Raw genomic sequence first — 15551 nt, forward strand, 5'->3', positions numbered from 1 at the left:
TCTCCACCTCCACAACCAGAACTACTTCCTGCGGTTCAGAGGTCACTTCCGCCTCCGCCGCTTCTTCTGCACCTGCGTCATCAAGAACAGCCTCTTCAGGCCTGGGCTCCTCCATCTCCCCAACAGCAGAGGCCTCGACCGGCGCTTCCTCTTCAGCCACAACCACTTCTTCCTTGACTGTCTCTAGAACTTCCAGGGATTCTGGAACATCCAGGGCATTCTCCTCCAGGTGTCGCACGGCGCTAGCGATCCTCGTCTCACCCACGGATGCTGCTGCGATTTCCACTGTGGAGCTGGTCAGGATCTTCACAGCCGTCAGGATGTCAGAGACCGTCCCTGGGACCAAGGAAGAGGATGTGGCGAGGTTAGCGGTAGTGGAGGCAGTAGCACAAAGACTACATTTCTAATTCCCCGTTTTATTTACTATAGACAAAAACGCTAGTTATGCATTACACTACTAAACATAACGTTGGTCTTTGTCATGCTTGTTTTGTTTGAGATATTTTTGTGGTGTCACAGTGGCAACATTATCAACAGGGTTTTCATGTTTCACCTCTGCAGTAAAGTAAGCGACAATATTTAGTATGGATGGGTACCTACACAGCACGGTCATTGAACATCCACATGGCACTCACCTCGCCCGCCTCTCCACCATGGGGGTGGCACATGGGGGGTGGCACAGGGACGTCTCTGGGGCTCTACAGGGGACTGCCAAGCCATTTCATGCTCCATCTTATATTATACATTATATAACATCAACATGACATCCACCTAACACAAGAGGGCATTAGTACGAAATGGCATCAGTGTAAGCATTCATCCTTCAGACCAGCAGGAGGAGTAGCAAGGCTGAGGCTTTTGGCAAAACTGTTGACAATACTGGAACTAGTTTTTTCTCAAATCAGTAAATGGAATTCTTGTGCAATAAAGAAGGATATGAAAACATCTTTCCACAGTGAGAGGTAAGTGTGGTTAAAGGAACTGGAATTAGTTTAGGTTCCAAGGACCCGTTTAACAGGTTCAGACCTGTCAAACCCAGCTGCTGTAGCCAGTTCTATTTGTGCAGTCACTTTTAAACTACGGTAGTGTATTTCAGGACTAACAAAGAAAATATACCAATTTGTGCCATAAATGTCCCTAAATAGATATCTACAGGTTACATACTTCACTGTATAACATAGTAGCAGTATAACAGGGAATGTCCAAGTCATCCATAGGAGCATGAACAAGGCAGACATCAGCTCTATCAACACTACAGGAAGGGGGATAGCAGATCAGTAAGGTGTCTAATAGGCAACAAAATACAATCCTAAACTAGGAGCATTGTAGCAGTGTGGGTGGGTGTAGACTGGATAGGCTGAAAGGAACCAGTTGCCTTCTCAACAGGTAAACTGGTGTGGTTGTAAATGTTTAACAAAACAATGCTTTTACATAATGCCAAAATTAAGAAATTGATTTGAAGATGTCAGACTGTAGAACAATGTGCCCTAAAGGAGCATACCCCAAGGTAAGGAAGAAAAATCTGTTACATCATAAAAAGCTATATTAAGTGCATTGTATATGCATGCAGTAAAAAAATGCAATTGAGGACGAGATGTCATGACGTCTTTATTGAATGACTTAAATTTCCTTATTTAGTCAGCAAAACATTCTCTAGATTAACACGATAGCGCATTACTTGGTCATGGCGACAATATACCAGACAGTAAAAAATGTCCAACGTTGGTAGAGAACAGATGTATTTGGGGGAGGCTCATGAAAGTTTCCTAGATCTTTCCTTTCACAGGTAAAAGATGACAACAACAAAAAATGAAGAAAATGGCTTAGACTCTAGAGGTTGGAGAGAGAAGTGTGAGGTGATTGTAACCCACCTGTTGTGGCACAAAGAAGTGTGTCACTTGTTAGAGCGTCATACGTGCCTGACGTGTGTGTGTGTGTGTGCGCGCGTGTGTGTGAAGCGCCTTGGTTACAGGAGGGCTTGAGTGCAGTGTATGAGTTGTGGACTGATTGCAGTTACACGTATAAGCACTCCACAAGAGGCAAAGGCGGGTAGAGTAAAAAAAATAAGATAATCCCTAAAGTCAGGTGAAGTAAACTGAAGGGAGACTGGCATCAGTTCTGTAAACTGCTGGTAAGGTTTGACGGTTTTACTGGAAGTCATCTCATCCCAAGCACTGATCTAAGATCAGCTTATTTCAACAATTACTAAAGGGCTCAGCTTGGCATTAGGGTAGGGGAAACTGATCTTAGGTCTGTGCTTGGATGAGTGAGTGACTTATCCCTGGAGTAGAAGTACAGAATGTGACATAGAAGGGTCTGACAGGGACGCTCATTATATACAGTACCAGGAAGTACACCCGGGAGCCAGACAATAGTTTTATACGGTTCCATTTACAAAAAAAAGTTGCGCTTGGCTCCCATTGGATATCCACTACTCCCCTAAGTAATTGAGCTGTATGACATCTCTGTCAAAACCTTGTTCATCTCATTCTAGAAAGGTGTGAGAGCAGCACTGTGGGAGAGAGGAAGAGAAGGCTGAAGCAGAGAGGAAGGCTCAGGAGCAAGAGCTAACAGGTTTTTTGGTCACATTTCACAATAAAATGCAGCAGAATTAGCAAGCCGTTTCATTCCCTTATTTTATGAAATCCAATGGATACAATTATTTTTGCATAAAAACCTTCACCTGCTTCGTGTCTTCAGGTAGCTGGAGTTCCCTGCACTTTTATCTGAATTGTCATTACGAATCAAACTGAGTGCAAACTGATTTAAATTGCATGAAATCCTGCAGCCCAATTAGTGCAAGAAGTCATGTTCCCCCATTCAGTCAAAGTAAAGGAAATAAAGGTGCCATTTTGTGTCCTAGGATTTAAGGGGCACATACATCTTTACAGCTGTTACTCAGTGACTCAGGACAACTGTACTGTATACATTCAAAACTCCTCCACTTCCAATCCCTAAAACCCACTTCTTTACACTCCTCCTAAAAACTGTTTGTGAATGTGATAAGTAGCCCAAACTGTAAAAAACGGCTCTAGATTTGCCCAGATAAGAATCAGCATAAACTAAAGTGTCCTCACAGAATAAAAGTCCACCTCTGCAGTTTATTGTCAGATGTTGTAGATTTGGGTCTGGGGATTGGGTATAGCAGAGTGGGGTAAGGGGGAGGGGACACCAAGACTAACCCAACCCCGTCCTCTAGGTTAACCTTTAACCTCTGACCCCACCCCCGTCTATGCTGCGACCTCAGCGGCGGGCGCCACCTCGGCCTCAGGGGCAGGGGCGGTCTCAGCAGGGGGGGCGACTTCCTCTACGACCGTACCCGCACTCTCCTCTGCAGGGGCCTCGGCGGGCGCCACATCCTCCACGGCGACGGATTCCACAACGGGAGCTTCGACAACAGCCTCCACGGCAACGGGAGCTTCGACCACCGCCTCTGGTGCTGCCTCCTCCACCACTGCCACCACCGCCTCAACGACAGGCTCAGCAACGGCCTCTACAACAGCCTCGACGACTGGCTCAGCCGCAACCTCTGCAACGACCTCTGCAACCACTTCGGACGCCGGCGCTTCAGCTGCTGGGGTCTCTACAGCAACCGCTTCAACGACAGCCTCGGCAACAACCTCAGCAACGGGCTCTGGTGCAGCAGCAGTCTCCGCTACTGGTTCTTCTACAGCAGCAACAGCCTCTACGACCACCTCGGCAGCCGGGACCTCTACCGGAGCTGGTTCAGCAGGAGCTTCTACGGCCACGGCTACCGGTGCTGCCTCTGCTGCTGGTACAAGAGGATACGGAGAGAGTGAGGAGGGGGGGTCAGAGAGGATGCCCTGGCAGCTAGGACACATGCCAGCCAGAAGATTAGCATTAGCACTCATATGACTAGCCATCAGTGGATCAGTGGCAGGAGAAGACCAGGTCAGCACCATACCCAAAAGGTCAAAAGGCGAGAACCATTTTAAAAGGGGCTTAGCGAAAAGGTTTTAAAACTTCAAATGACATTAGTGGGGATGAGCTCAAAACAACCAGGTGGCAGAAATACATTTTCAGACAGAACAAGGCCAAAGACTAGGTCCAAGCCTCAGTTGACCTCCCATTTAGGCATGTACACAACTGGCACACCTCAACATGCAAATGCAATTAACAGTCAACACTGACAGATTTATTTCTATTACATTTAATAATTGTTGTCCAAAGACCTACAACAAGCAACACATCTTAGGTAGAATAGGGGGGTGATAGGAGGATGTCGGTCAGTAGCCGGAAAGATCCACGACAATTCAAGTGTTGTTTTTGTTTATTAGAACGAGCTTGGATCATTTAACAAATCAAAGCGGTTTGGTCAGATGAGTGTTGCACATGGGTTACAAACATCCTTATATACAATGAATAGACAAGTAGAAATATAGTTTCCACAGAATGTTTCCTTAAAAAGGCACAGCATGGGGTCAGCAAGTTTGTATACTTGAAGACTACACCTGTCAATATCGTAAGTAATTTAAGCCTTTTCCAGCGTAATTTCTCATCACTGTCCCGTCAGTCTGAACAAGTGAGACCTTTATTTGTGGACTGGAATGCGCTCTACATGACCTCTTGACCTCAGAGGGAGACAAGCGTCTCTCATACCAAAGCTCTACGTATCAGTGGGGAGAGATTCAAAAGACAGACAAAAGCAAGTTGAGAACAAATGTGGTTTGGTGTGCATTCTATGGAGAGTTGAAGATAAGCACTTGAAAATACATCAAGGACATTTTTTATCAAAGTTCAGAGTACAGAACTTTTTTCTCCCCTTTTATGCACAAGCAAGGTTTAACTTCCAGATATGCAGAGCCCCTGTGGACTCAAATATGCACATTACAAAAGGGCTTTTATGTGTTGAGAGGCATTGCTATGGCTGTGAAGGTCATGTTGGCAACAGGTCTCCTTCGCATGGCAAGTTATGTAATTGGGTGGAGTACTGGCATGCTGGGTAAGGATTGGTAAAAATGCACGAGAGGGGTGTGATGAGCAGAAGGTTAGTGACTAGTTAAGAAAAACAAAATGGCTTTCACCATGAAGTATGAATGAGGACAACCTCCTCAGGAATGTGTGAAGAGAAAAGCCAAAGGGAATGCAGTCCACACGTTAGCACTGACATGCACTTAGAGGAAATACTCACCCTCTTCCGCACCTGGAACACAGACAGACACAAACACAGTTTAAAGTGGCATCTCAGGTTGTGTATTTGTGGTATGGGTGAGCCTTTGCTAGACCATGTATCCATGTGAACCCGTGAGAGGGAGTTAACTCTGACCAAGAGCAGTCTGCTCTGGCTCTCTCCCACAACACCCTCGGGTACGTAGACAAACTAATCACTGACGTATCGACTTTGACAGGCCAGATAAATGTGATTCAGATTGATCAGTCTACCATGTTGGCTTTGGGTTCCACCGCCAAAACATTTCGCCTCGCCCAGCGATGAAAAATCCCCTTTGCCATTTCACAATTGCCAAATGAAAACAGCGAGGCTTGGCTTACGAGCACCATGCTAGTTGTACGTAAAATTCCTTGTCCCTGACATAAACCTCTTAAAAGCTTCTCTATTTTGGAATGTGTGTTTTAATTGGTATATCATTACAAGTTTCATTAAATAGGTGAAAAGGAATATGTGTGTGCAGTACTCACTCTTTGTACTGGGGACTGCTGCGCTGTCACCATTCACTGTCTTGTAGGCCTGTGGGGGACAGGGAGGAAAGTCAAGAGGACACTTTACTTTCCATAGAAACAAACCTAATAAATGCCACCAGTACTACCCACTTCCTTAACTATACCCAAACAAGCCTTTTATCAACATATTTATATTCATAAATTAAACAGGTTGGTGTTTAAAGAACATCTAGTTAAAGTCAAGAAAACTGCCCTATACATTGTTGGCTAACCTAGACAGGCACTTGTTACAATAACGGGGTCTACAGAGACAAAGACCCAATTGTGCTCTTCCACAGCCTGATCTATGGTAACGTCTAGGCTTGTTCCATGACAACAGTCACCACCGAGACCAGTCTCTGAGGGGTGAGCGCTGTGCAAATACACCATAGGCTTCTACTATGACACAAAATTGCCAACCAGACACCACAAATGTGCTGGTGGAAGTTTGGCAAATGACATCCGACTGTTTGAAAAGTAATTTTATGACTACATTTGTAGTCTCTCTTTATCACTCAATCTTTGCTACAGATTCAGAACAGCCCTGTAAAAATGTTGGGAGATGACAAACTGGCGACGACACAAAAGGGCTGTACTTACGTAGACTGCAGCAGCCGTGAGGCCTCCACCACACAGCACGACGTACACCACATTTGAGGATCCACCAGGGATCCCGAAGGACATCTGCCGTGCTGGAACAACTGAGGACAACGTGGATGAGTGGGGGACAAAGTTAGGGGACGGACCAGGAACCAAACACAATCACAGCTGCATTTTACAGAGAATACAGTAAGTGAGTCTTTTTCATACACACTTGCTTTTATGAATTGTGTACCACAAATTATTCTATGGAGCCTCATCAGCTGTGAACAATGGCCGGGTTTCCCAGATCCGTTAAGAAGCTCTTAGCGTTTAACGAATTTGGGAAACTCGGCCAATATGAATAGAGAAGATTGGTGGACACCTGTGCCCAGTCCATATAAACGCACAGATATATGAAGGTAATACGCTTATATGGAGGTAATACGCTTTACCCATACTAAAGATTCCATCTTTAGTATGGGTAAATGCTGGGTAAGCCTCCTACTTAAAATCGCAATGCTTCAAAACATGATTTAGTTATGAGCTAATCAGGAGGTAGCAGGTCATTACAGTCCACCTGTGCCTGAAGACAGCCGTATTTTGGTACGTCAACAAGCCTACCGATCCTTTAATCTAATTAAGAAGGGTGCTACGCCAGTCATTTCCAACACCAGAGTGGAAAGTGTTCCCATAAGCCGAGCTGGACACATTTACATCCCAAATTTCTAACAAAGATTCCTTGTTTGAATTTTAGAGAACCAGCCCATCGTGCCCCACCATACGCGATGAGGGTTCTCCTTTCCTGCAGTCATCTACCAACTCATCTCATTAGTGTCATTATACCATACTTTACCCCTATCTTCGACAAGTACGCTAGTCTATTTTGTAAGTATTGTGCAGAGGAGCTTAGAACATTGCACTTGAAAACGCATTGGAAAGTCAAGGCCCTGGTAAATCTCATAATGGGCTGTTGTTGTTGTTGATGATCGTGATTGTATTCGGAAGCCAGGTCAGAAACCCTGCTTTGCCTGCTTATGGGATTGGTACCAGTGCATTAAGGCTCTTCCATAAATAAAACCTCCTAGCACTACCTTCACCCAAACACTGGCTAAGCTATGTACCCAGAGATGCAGCGCACACACATCCATGCAAACATCTACACCCACAGACACTCACTGTAGACTACACTTTTTGGTCACTATATAAACCCTTTGAATGGATCTGTATTTTTTATATAAACACATATGGCCTCTCCTGTAATGCACAGTATACTGTATTCCTGCAGTACATAAGGAATTGGTTTAAAAGTTCAAGTGGAGGCTTGAGGTCAGATTTCTCAAACGAAAAAGGTCAGCATGGAATCCTACGCAACAGTGACACACAGAAGCACACACACTTTCTATATGAGGCACTATTCGTGTGTCGTGGAAGCGCACCAGCCTAGTCTGAACAGCAACAAGGGAACACAATGTACAACAGGCTAACCCAGGCTAACCCAGCCCAACCCCCCCTCCCCCCTCCTTGCTCAATCCCTCCTATCTGACATGTTTCATGGTATCGCATTTCATCCTACACCTCTGCAGAGCACACACACTTACAAGGCATTCTCCCCAAGCGCGCACCCACTATTCCAATAGATTGTATTACGGCATACATTTTTAGAGCAGACTACTAGCTTTCATTCAGCCCCAAATGCAACACCACCATATAATTGCCTCTCATTACTGATTCCCAGTCCTCCACCTCTCTCTTTCTCATATTAAGATCTGCCCAGGGTTAATCTGATCACAGATCAGTGACAACTTTGACAATGGTGACATTGCCATCAGCTCTGACCCTGCAACACTAATACCTGTGACAGTACTGTTGCCTGGCAAGTCCAAGTGCAGTTATATATACAGGTAAGCAGTTAATCTGTGGCAGAGGTCAAACATGTCAGACAGGACACGCATGTGCCCTCTTCACGGTCAGCCTGTCAGTCTCTCCCTCCCCTGGCAACTGGCGTAATGTCAAACAAGTAACATGGCCAACGTGACGTGTGCGATGTATGCATGTACACAAGAAAGTGCAGGCAAGGGGAAATACGTAACATGCTAGGCCTGGCCAGGCTGAAGCTAGGCCCCTAGGCCGCCAAGGAGACAGTGTTATGTAAAGCAAGGGCAGATTCTGGCTGCTCCTTCTACTGAATAGAAGCCATTTTCTCCCTCTTTTGCACACATACAACTGTGCAGTCTCGCACACACACACAAGCACAGGCACACTAGGCCTGAAGCCTTCCATGTCAGAAACATCAATATGAACATGAGTCAGCAAAGTAACCTGTGGTCAATTATACTTGCACAGAAAGAACGTGCTTCAAAGTCCAAGTGAGTTGGATTCACATAGCTGTTTGCAGCTTGTGAGGTTCTACTACAAAAACAGGAAATTGATATATCATAGGGGCCCCAATGGCCCCTGAGAGAACATCACATTAATACGAGAACATATTGTGAATGGACGATCCACGAAATATTGAACGGGGTGTTCTAAAAATACATGCCAAATCCTACAATCCCTGAGCCTGTGTACAATGTGGTCTCATTATCAACACATTCATCAATATATTTATAAAAAAATTCTAAACGGATACAATATATTTGACGTTTTGTTCCAAATATGGAGGCGCACGAAACTTGACGCTCAAGTTATAGCACACATTCTGCTTTGTTCTATATAATCCATACACTAGCTCTCGGACACACGTTCCCCCCCGCATGCGAACACCCTCGGACATTTGATCTCATTCATTTTTCATAAACGACGAAGTTGTGACATTGCACGACGTTTCGTCCAATCTCATTTGACGCCATTCGTTATGTAAAAATGTCGAAAATCTTAGTGATGTGCGGTTTTTTAAATGTTTGTGCAGTAAGAACTGCGTGTTCCAAAAAGCAGGACACACCTCCTTTTGAAAAGGGGGCGTCCTGCCTGAACAACCACCGAACTAGGCCTAATGGTATATCGACATTCAATGCCACTTCTTGCATTTTTTAATAGTAACAATATATTTTAATAACATTTGACACAATATATCATTTTATTTTGCCTTCGTGTATGACACGGATGCAGTGCAGTGGCAAAACGTTAAACAGTGCAATATTGAGGGACAAATGTGGGACAAACAACTCGAAAGATCACATTTCAGTGAATGGAACGAGTGTAAAAACATTCGACATTTAAATGAATTTCGATGCACTGATCTGACCTATGCAGACAGAGACGCATTATACGTCGAGATGCACAACAGGCACTTCTAACAAATCTATTTATTGCCGTCGATATGAACAAAAACTCACCATTTCTGGATGAGGGTGTAATTGTCTTTCGTGCCAGAGGCCCGAGTCTCTGTATTGCCCGTCTGCAGAACATTTCTGTTTGGTTTCAGTGTGCGATGCGTGCCTTCAATAAGAGAGTCGAGGGATGAGTGGCGTCTGCGCACGCTGACTGAGGCGATGCTGGGAGACTGGAAACTCTCAGGATGGGCAACCCCCCTTCCTTTTATAGCCTAAACGTCACTCCCTTGCAGGCGAAAGGGCAAAATAACACGTGGTTTTGGAGACTGACAAAATATAGATAATTTTCCGGGTTGGAAACATCTGCATATTTTTGTTTTTTAAAGTGAAGTGTTAGGGGTTTGTGCAAGGTTCCAGAACATCTTATCGGATCATGAAGAGACTTCTAAGGTTTTGCACAGGTAGCACGCTCAATCATGAGCCGGTTAGGTTATCTGTCACAGACAATTATACATTTTGATTATGCACATTAAATCGTCATAGCCGTGTTTTCAGAATGAATAGGTTGGTGTCCAGCTTCTTTTCTGCTAAATCCTAGTCAAAAAACTGCCCCCTGCGATGTTTAAGGGAATTAGGGGCCTTCTTCTCTCGGAGGCTTGGGATAGTGGAAGGTCATGCACAGAGTCCATGTTAATGATATAAGACTTGGCCGCTGTGGGCCCACATCTGCGTGCTCAGCTTTGACTTCCACGCCTCACACTGACGGTAGGTCCTATGATAATGCACGGGAGAGGACAGTCAGACGCGAGGCCAACGTGTATTTACTAGTATCCGCGCACGCAACCAGACTTTCTACAGGAGGATCAAATTAATGTATTCAGTTGAATACATTTCCCTGTGTTTAAAGGCAGGGTATGCAATGTTGAGAAGCACTTTTTGCCGAAAGTAACTTCGCGTCTTGATAGCAACCAATATATCTAAAGGGTTGACAGTAAAATGAAATCATTGGGCGTCGCAATACTGTAATAAACATGACCAATCATTAAGGGGTACCCTGACTATTGATTGGACGGGCTACCTGTCTGTCTACCTTACCTGCATGCACTCTGCCCCTCCACTCAATGCTTGTTACTGTAGTTGTGTGGGAGTGGCTTTGAAGGGAGGTGGGATATTTTGGTTTGAATCATGTCAAAAATAAGCTAAAATAGCCTTTAAGAAATACATTGCTATTTGTTATGGTGCTGGAGCCAGCTGTCCTCTCAGTCCATTATGCCTCTGAGGAAGATACTACACACAGTGAACACCAGACAAGACTTGATTGATCCTCACATGGGACAGGGGCGTATCTAGGATCTGACCTTTAGGGGGGCTCAGCCCCCAATGAGAATGTGACATGGATACAGTACCTTGCAAAAGTGTTAAACCCCCTTGCTAATAAATCGCTAATTTCACTGAGTAACAATTTTTACATTTATTTATTATTATGCAAAATATTGAATGAATGAAAACTATTTTTTTTAAACATTTTTACATTTTGAACTACTAGAATCAAATGAAATGATAATGTGTCAACAATAAATAAACATTGTTTTAACACGTTAGAGCACTAAAACGTATTTAAGATAATAATAATTCATAATTCTATTATAATTATTTTTAGGGGTGCTGAGATGAAATTTAGGTGTACTTGATCACCCCTAAAAAAAAGTCTAAAATTGCCACTGTGTTGGGAAATTTTGTGTTTTCAGCAGCAGACAGGTGAAAGATAAAAAGTAAAACAGTAATGAATATGAAGAAAATAAATCCTCCTTTCCAACACCGCTTCCAGACTGTCCCAACGACATAACCGGTCTTCCTCACCAGCTTGTAGTCTGTTGGTCTCCCCAGCCTTCATGCTGCCTCCCCATCATGCCGCAGCAAAGAACAGTGGGCTGGCTACGAGACTGGTAGAACATCTGCAGTGACCTGCTACACATGTCAAAGGACCTTATTTCTTGGAGAGCTAAATGGGCTTTGAGATTCATTTTTACATTTACATTTTTAGTCATTTATCAGACGCTCTTATCCAGAGCGACTTACAGTAAGTACAGGGAAATTCCCCCCTAGGCAAGTAGGGTGAAGTGCCTTGCCCAAGGACACAACGTCATTTTGCACAGCCGGGAATCGAACTGGTAACCTTCAGATTACTAGCCTGACTCCCTAACCGCTCAGCCACCTGACTCCCAACTCCAGATTCAGAAGCTCATAATGCTTATCTTTGGCACCCTCTTGTGGATCTTAAACAAAAGAATGACACCAAAAAGCAGGATATCTAAAAGTTAATAGATAAAACAAAGTTTCATTTAACATTGAACTTTTATTTTGAAAATGCACTTAAAAAGGTTACATCAGAGCTTGTGGCACATTCTGGAGAAAAAAAACACCCCATCTAATGTACATGCAAATAACAACATTCCAAAATCCCCTACAATTTCCACTATAAAAATCCCTGAATTTGTGAGGTCACAGCATAACCTGAGGAAAGTTTTTCAGTCAATCTGAGAGGCAGAAGCAGATGTCCAACAGTTTCCATTTTGGCTTTTAAACTCCAAAAGCTAAACTTTCAAAATCCTTCCTTGCAAAAAAGAAATGAGGACCTAGAGGTTCAGATAAGGAAGTCTGCTGAGGAAAAAAAGGAATTAGGAGAGAGAGCCTTCTACTAGGCAGCGACATGGTGAATGTTGCACTAACATAACACATACTGTGCTCGCACACACTTTTTCTGTCTGTGTTGGTGCACGTGTGTTTCAAGGCTTGTTTTAGAGTGGTTTGTGCACACCATGTGACTTGAATCTTTTTCTAGAGGGCTCATACACGCGATCACTCACTCTTACACACACACACACACACACACACTCACACATGACAGTCTCTCCACCCACACTTATGCACAAGACCATAACATGACTGCATCACGTTGTTTTCTAGTGCATCCACAAAGAATCGATTTGTTCCAGTGCTATTTTTTTGGCAAAGTTATTCAACATTGATTATTTATTGCATAAAATTTAAGACAGTCTTAAAACCAGTATATCAAACCTAGTTTGCTTAGAAAGAGTGCTGTAGACAGGAATAAAGTTGATGTTACAGACTGTGCATGACCAGGCCCGACCACGCACAATCCAAAATGGATCCACCTTCAACCCTGCAGGTCCGAACTCACTCAACATTACTCCAGTCTTTCAGACTAAAAAAATTGATGAATTTCGTATACTCACTACCTGCTAATCATACCTACCGCCCATCACAGAGGCTGTCCCTAGGCAGGAGAACGCAGTTCAGTCTCAGCAGGTGCACGACCACATGTTCTTCTCCGATCTCTTTTTAGCCGGTATTTTGAAAGAGCTTGTGTGTCCTCCAGTCGTGCTCTGCTCTGGCACCCTCCTCTGTCGGCTCAATCTGGCCCCCACTGATAGAAACACAGCCTCCACGCTCTCCTGGTTCTGGGTTCCAAACCCACCTCCTCGTCCTCCTCGTCCGCCCATGCCCTTCTCCCCCTGGTCAGGGCTCTTGGCCGAGGTCTCGAACAGCGTCATGCCGTGGGCCTCTGCAAACTTGGCCGCCTGCTCCCTGCTCACCTGCCTCTCGGACCGGTCGCCACGCTGGTCACAGAGGTCGATCTTGTTGCCCACGAGGAACCTGAGAAAAAGAACACCGGGGACACCGAAAACATAGGAATTTTAAATGACTCCTCAATGAGATCTTTAGAAAACATACAGGGTCAATATTGACCCCTAACCCCTCCCCCCTCCCAGCCTCCCTGCCAAGCTCGCCAGCTAACAACCGGAGTCACAACTAGCATCCAACTCCTCAGCATGAACATGTGACTGGAATGTTGAGTCAGGGACCAACTTCAGCATGAAACCCTGACCTCTGTTCTACCCTCCTAACTGTCTGGAATGGTGCCACCATGTCACTGGGACAGACAGAATTGTATTTGATTTGACTGGATGTACTAAACCCAGTGACGCTGATAACTTTATTGTTAATCGCTCTGACGCCATGATCATGATAATCGTGACAATGACGACCCACCATGGGATTTCCTGTCCGAGGGAATTCTGGCGGCACTCCTCAATCCAGGCAGGTAGCCCATGGAAGGAGGCGGGGCTCGTGACAGCATAGACGAACAGCACAGCATGCACGTTGCGGTAGTAGTGATGCACCATGGACTTTCGGAAGCGCTCCTGGCCTGCCGTATCCCATAGCTGCAGCTGGGGGTGGCACAACAAGAATGTTGTCAACAAAATGATTTGGGTTTTACCCACGTTCCCACAGCACTAACCAATAAGACACTTTCACGAATCAAGAAAAATATGTAGTCATTAAAATAAGTAGGAGACTGGTGAATGAGAGTATAGGACTACAGACCATGTTCATGTAAATGTAAATATATGTTCTGCTTTCTCAGTATGGACACTTCAGCATTGTGTTTGTGTTGGTGTCACTGCTCCCTGCACATGTGTTAATCTTGAATGACTAATAAACGATTGGTCTTCTAAAACAAGTCTCAAATTCATTCAGGGACACTTCCTCAATCATTTGGTTGACACAACACAGAGAAAAGAAGAACATGGGCAAACCCTCTCCTCCTCCAAGTTGTACATACAAAGCATATCACTAAACACATTTACGTTTAGTTGGCTTACTTACAGCTAATAGTTTTGGCTTGCTTTGGAGACTGCAAGTCATGGAGAAATGGCTGCATATAAACTTCTTGAGCATGTGTCAGTAGCAATTAAGTAGTTCTACTCCTATTGTAATTTACAAAGAGCCTTATTGATCTTATGAAGGTAGCTGGAGGAAGTTAAAGTTTAAACAGTGTCAAACGAATTGAACTGGGCACAGCCTTTGACATGGACAGGTCAACTTTGACTTGATTAGGAAGAAACTAGAGTCCGCCTAGTTAATTTACTTGTTCATTGTACCATGTTGGACAGAACATTACTATCTAAACATCAATATGGATAATTAATGTAGTTAAGATGATTCATAAACATAGAAATGTCGGTGTTACTCAGACGTTGTAAAACGTAGGCTACAGAGCGTACATGTTTTAAAGTACTTGATAGTTAAATTTACTTCAATGATAGAACAATTCGTTCGTTCGTTCGTTCGTTATCTGCCGCTTGTCCGGGGGTCGGGTCGCAGGGGCAACAACCTAAGCAGGGAGGCCCAGACTTCCCTCTCCACTTCCATCAGCTCTTCCTGGCGGACCCCGAGGCGTTCCCAGGCCAGCCGAGAGACATAGTCACTCCAGCTTGTCCTGGGTCTTCCCCGGGGCCTCTTCCCAGGGGGACGATGATAGAACAATTTACAGCACTTATAACCACTTCAAAGCGAGCGTGCTTAAAACAAAACTAGAACCGTGTTTTGTCCGCACTCAACCCGTTCGTTAAAAAAATGCCCCGAGTCAAGTGTTTCTCATTCGGTGACACCAAAAAACGAAATTACCTTGATTTTCTCGCCTTCAATATCGATAACTCGCTCACGGAAATCGACTCCTATCGTTGCCTCCGTTCTATCTGGGAACTCTCCGGCGCACCAACGGTGGGTAAGGCAGGTCTTTCCAACATCAGAGTCACCTATCACGATGATTTTAAAGATCCGACATCGCGCTGGAATAGAAGAGACACTGCTAACTGAGTTGGAGAACTCCAATGAGGAATCCATAATGGGAGTGGGACGAAACACGAAACGTGTCTCAGAAACAATCGATCAATTAATTTCTTGTAGGCTATTTGATAAAGGATAAAACTCCCGTAATCTTTACGTCAAATTGATCAGCATCACTGCCACTGTATGTGCAGTCTCTTGTAAAGACAAAGGACTGCACTTCTGAGTGTGAGTGCGCTTGGCACCCAGTAGGCTCCTTATTTTGACGGTGTGGTAATAAATACTCGCGAGAACCAGAGGGAAATGTTCGGAAATTATTGCGTAGTAGGCCTACCGTGATTCTCATTCACTTTTGTTATGCCT

At 44.5% G+C, this 15551-nt stretch overlaps 2 protein-coding genes across 4 annotated transcripts; both read right to left on the reverse strand.

Annotated features, from left to right (window-relative positions):
• Positions 1-1595: 1595 nt before the first annotated feature.
• On the reverse strand, positions 1596-9759 carry mgarpb (mitochondria localized glutamic acid rich protein b). Of its 3 annotated transcripts, XM_067250905.1 has the most exons (5): positions 9597-9759; positions 6280-6380; positions 5659-5707; positions 5153-5164; positions 1596-3769 (listed from the first exon to the last, which is right to left on the reverse strand). In XM_067250905.1, exons 1-5 carry the CDS (start codon positions 9667-9669, stop codon positions 3231-3233), a joined length of 774 nt encoding a protein of 257 aa, XP_067107006.1. In that variant the 5' UTR covers positions 9670-9759; the 3' UTR covers positions 1596-3230. The 3 variants fall into 3 exon arrangements, with proteins under 3 accessions (XP_067107006.1, XP_067107008.1, XP_067107007.1); XM_067250907.1 differs by lacking the exon at positions 5153-5164; XM_067250906.1 differs by lacking the exon at positions 5153-5164 and having other exon boundaries at positions 1596-3772.
• Positions 9760-11875: 2116 nt separating this feature from the next.
• Positions 11876-15423, reverse strand: LOC136956683 (ras-related protein Rab-33B). The gene is made up of 3 exons (XM_067250625.1): positions 15027-15423; positions 13608-13786; positions 11876-13211 (listed from the first exon to the last, which is right to left on the reverse strand). The coding sequence occupies exons 1-3, from the start codon at positions 15243-15245 to the stop codon at positions 12857-12859; spliced, it is 753 nt and encodes a 250-aa protein (XP_067106726.1). The 5' UTR covers positions 15246-15423; the 3' UTR covers positions 11876-12856.
• Positions 15424-15551: the final 128 nt, after the last annotated feature.

The sequence above is a fragment of the Osmerus mordax genome, chromosome 14 (assembly GCF_038355195.1).
Source record: "Osmerus mordax isolate fOsmMor3 chromosome 14, fOsmMor3.pri, whole genome shotgun sequence".
NCBI classification, from domain to species: domain Eukaryota; kingdom Metazoa; phylum Chordata; class Actinopteri; order Osmeriformes; family Osmeridae; genus Osmerus; species Osmerus mordax.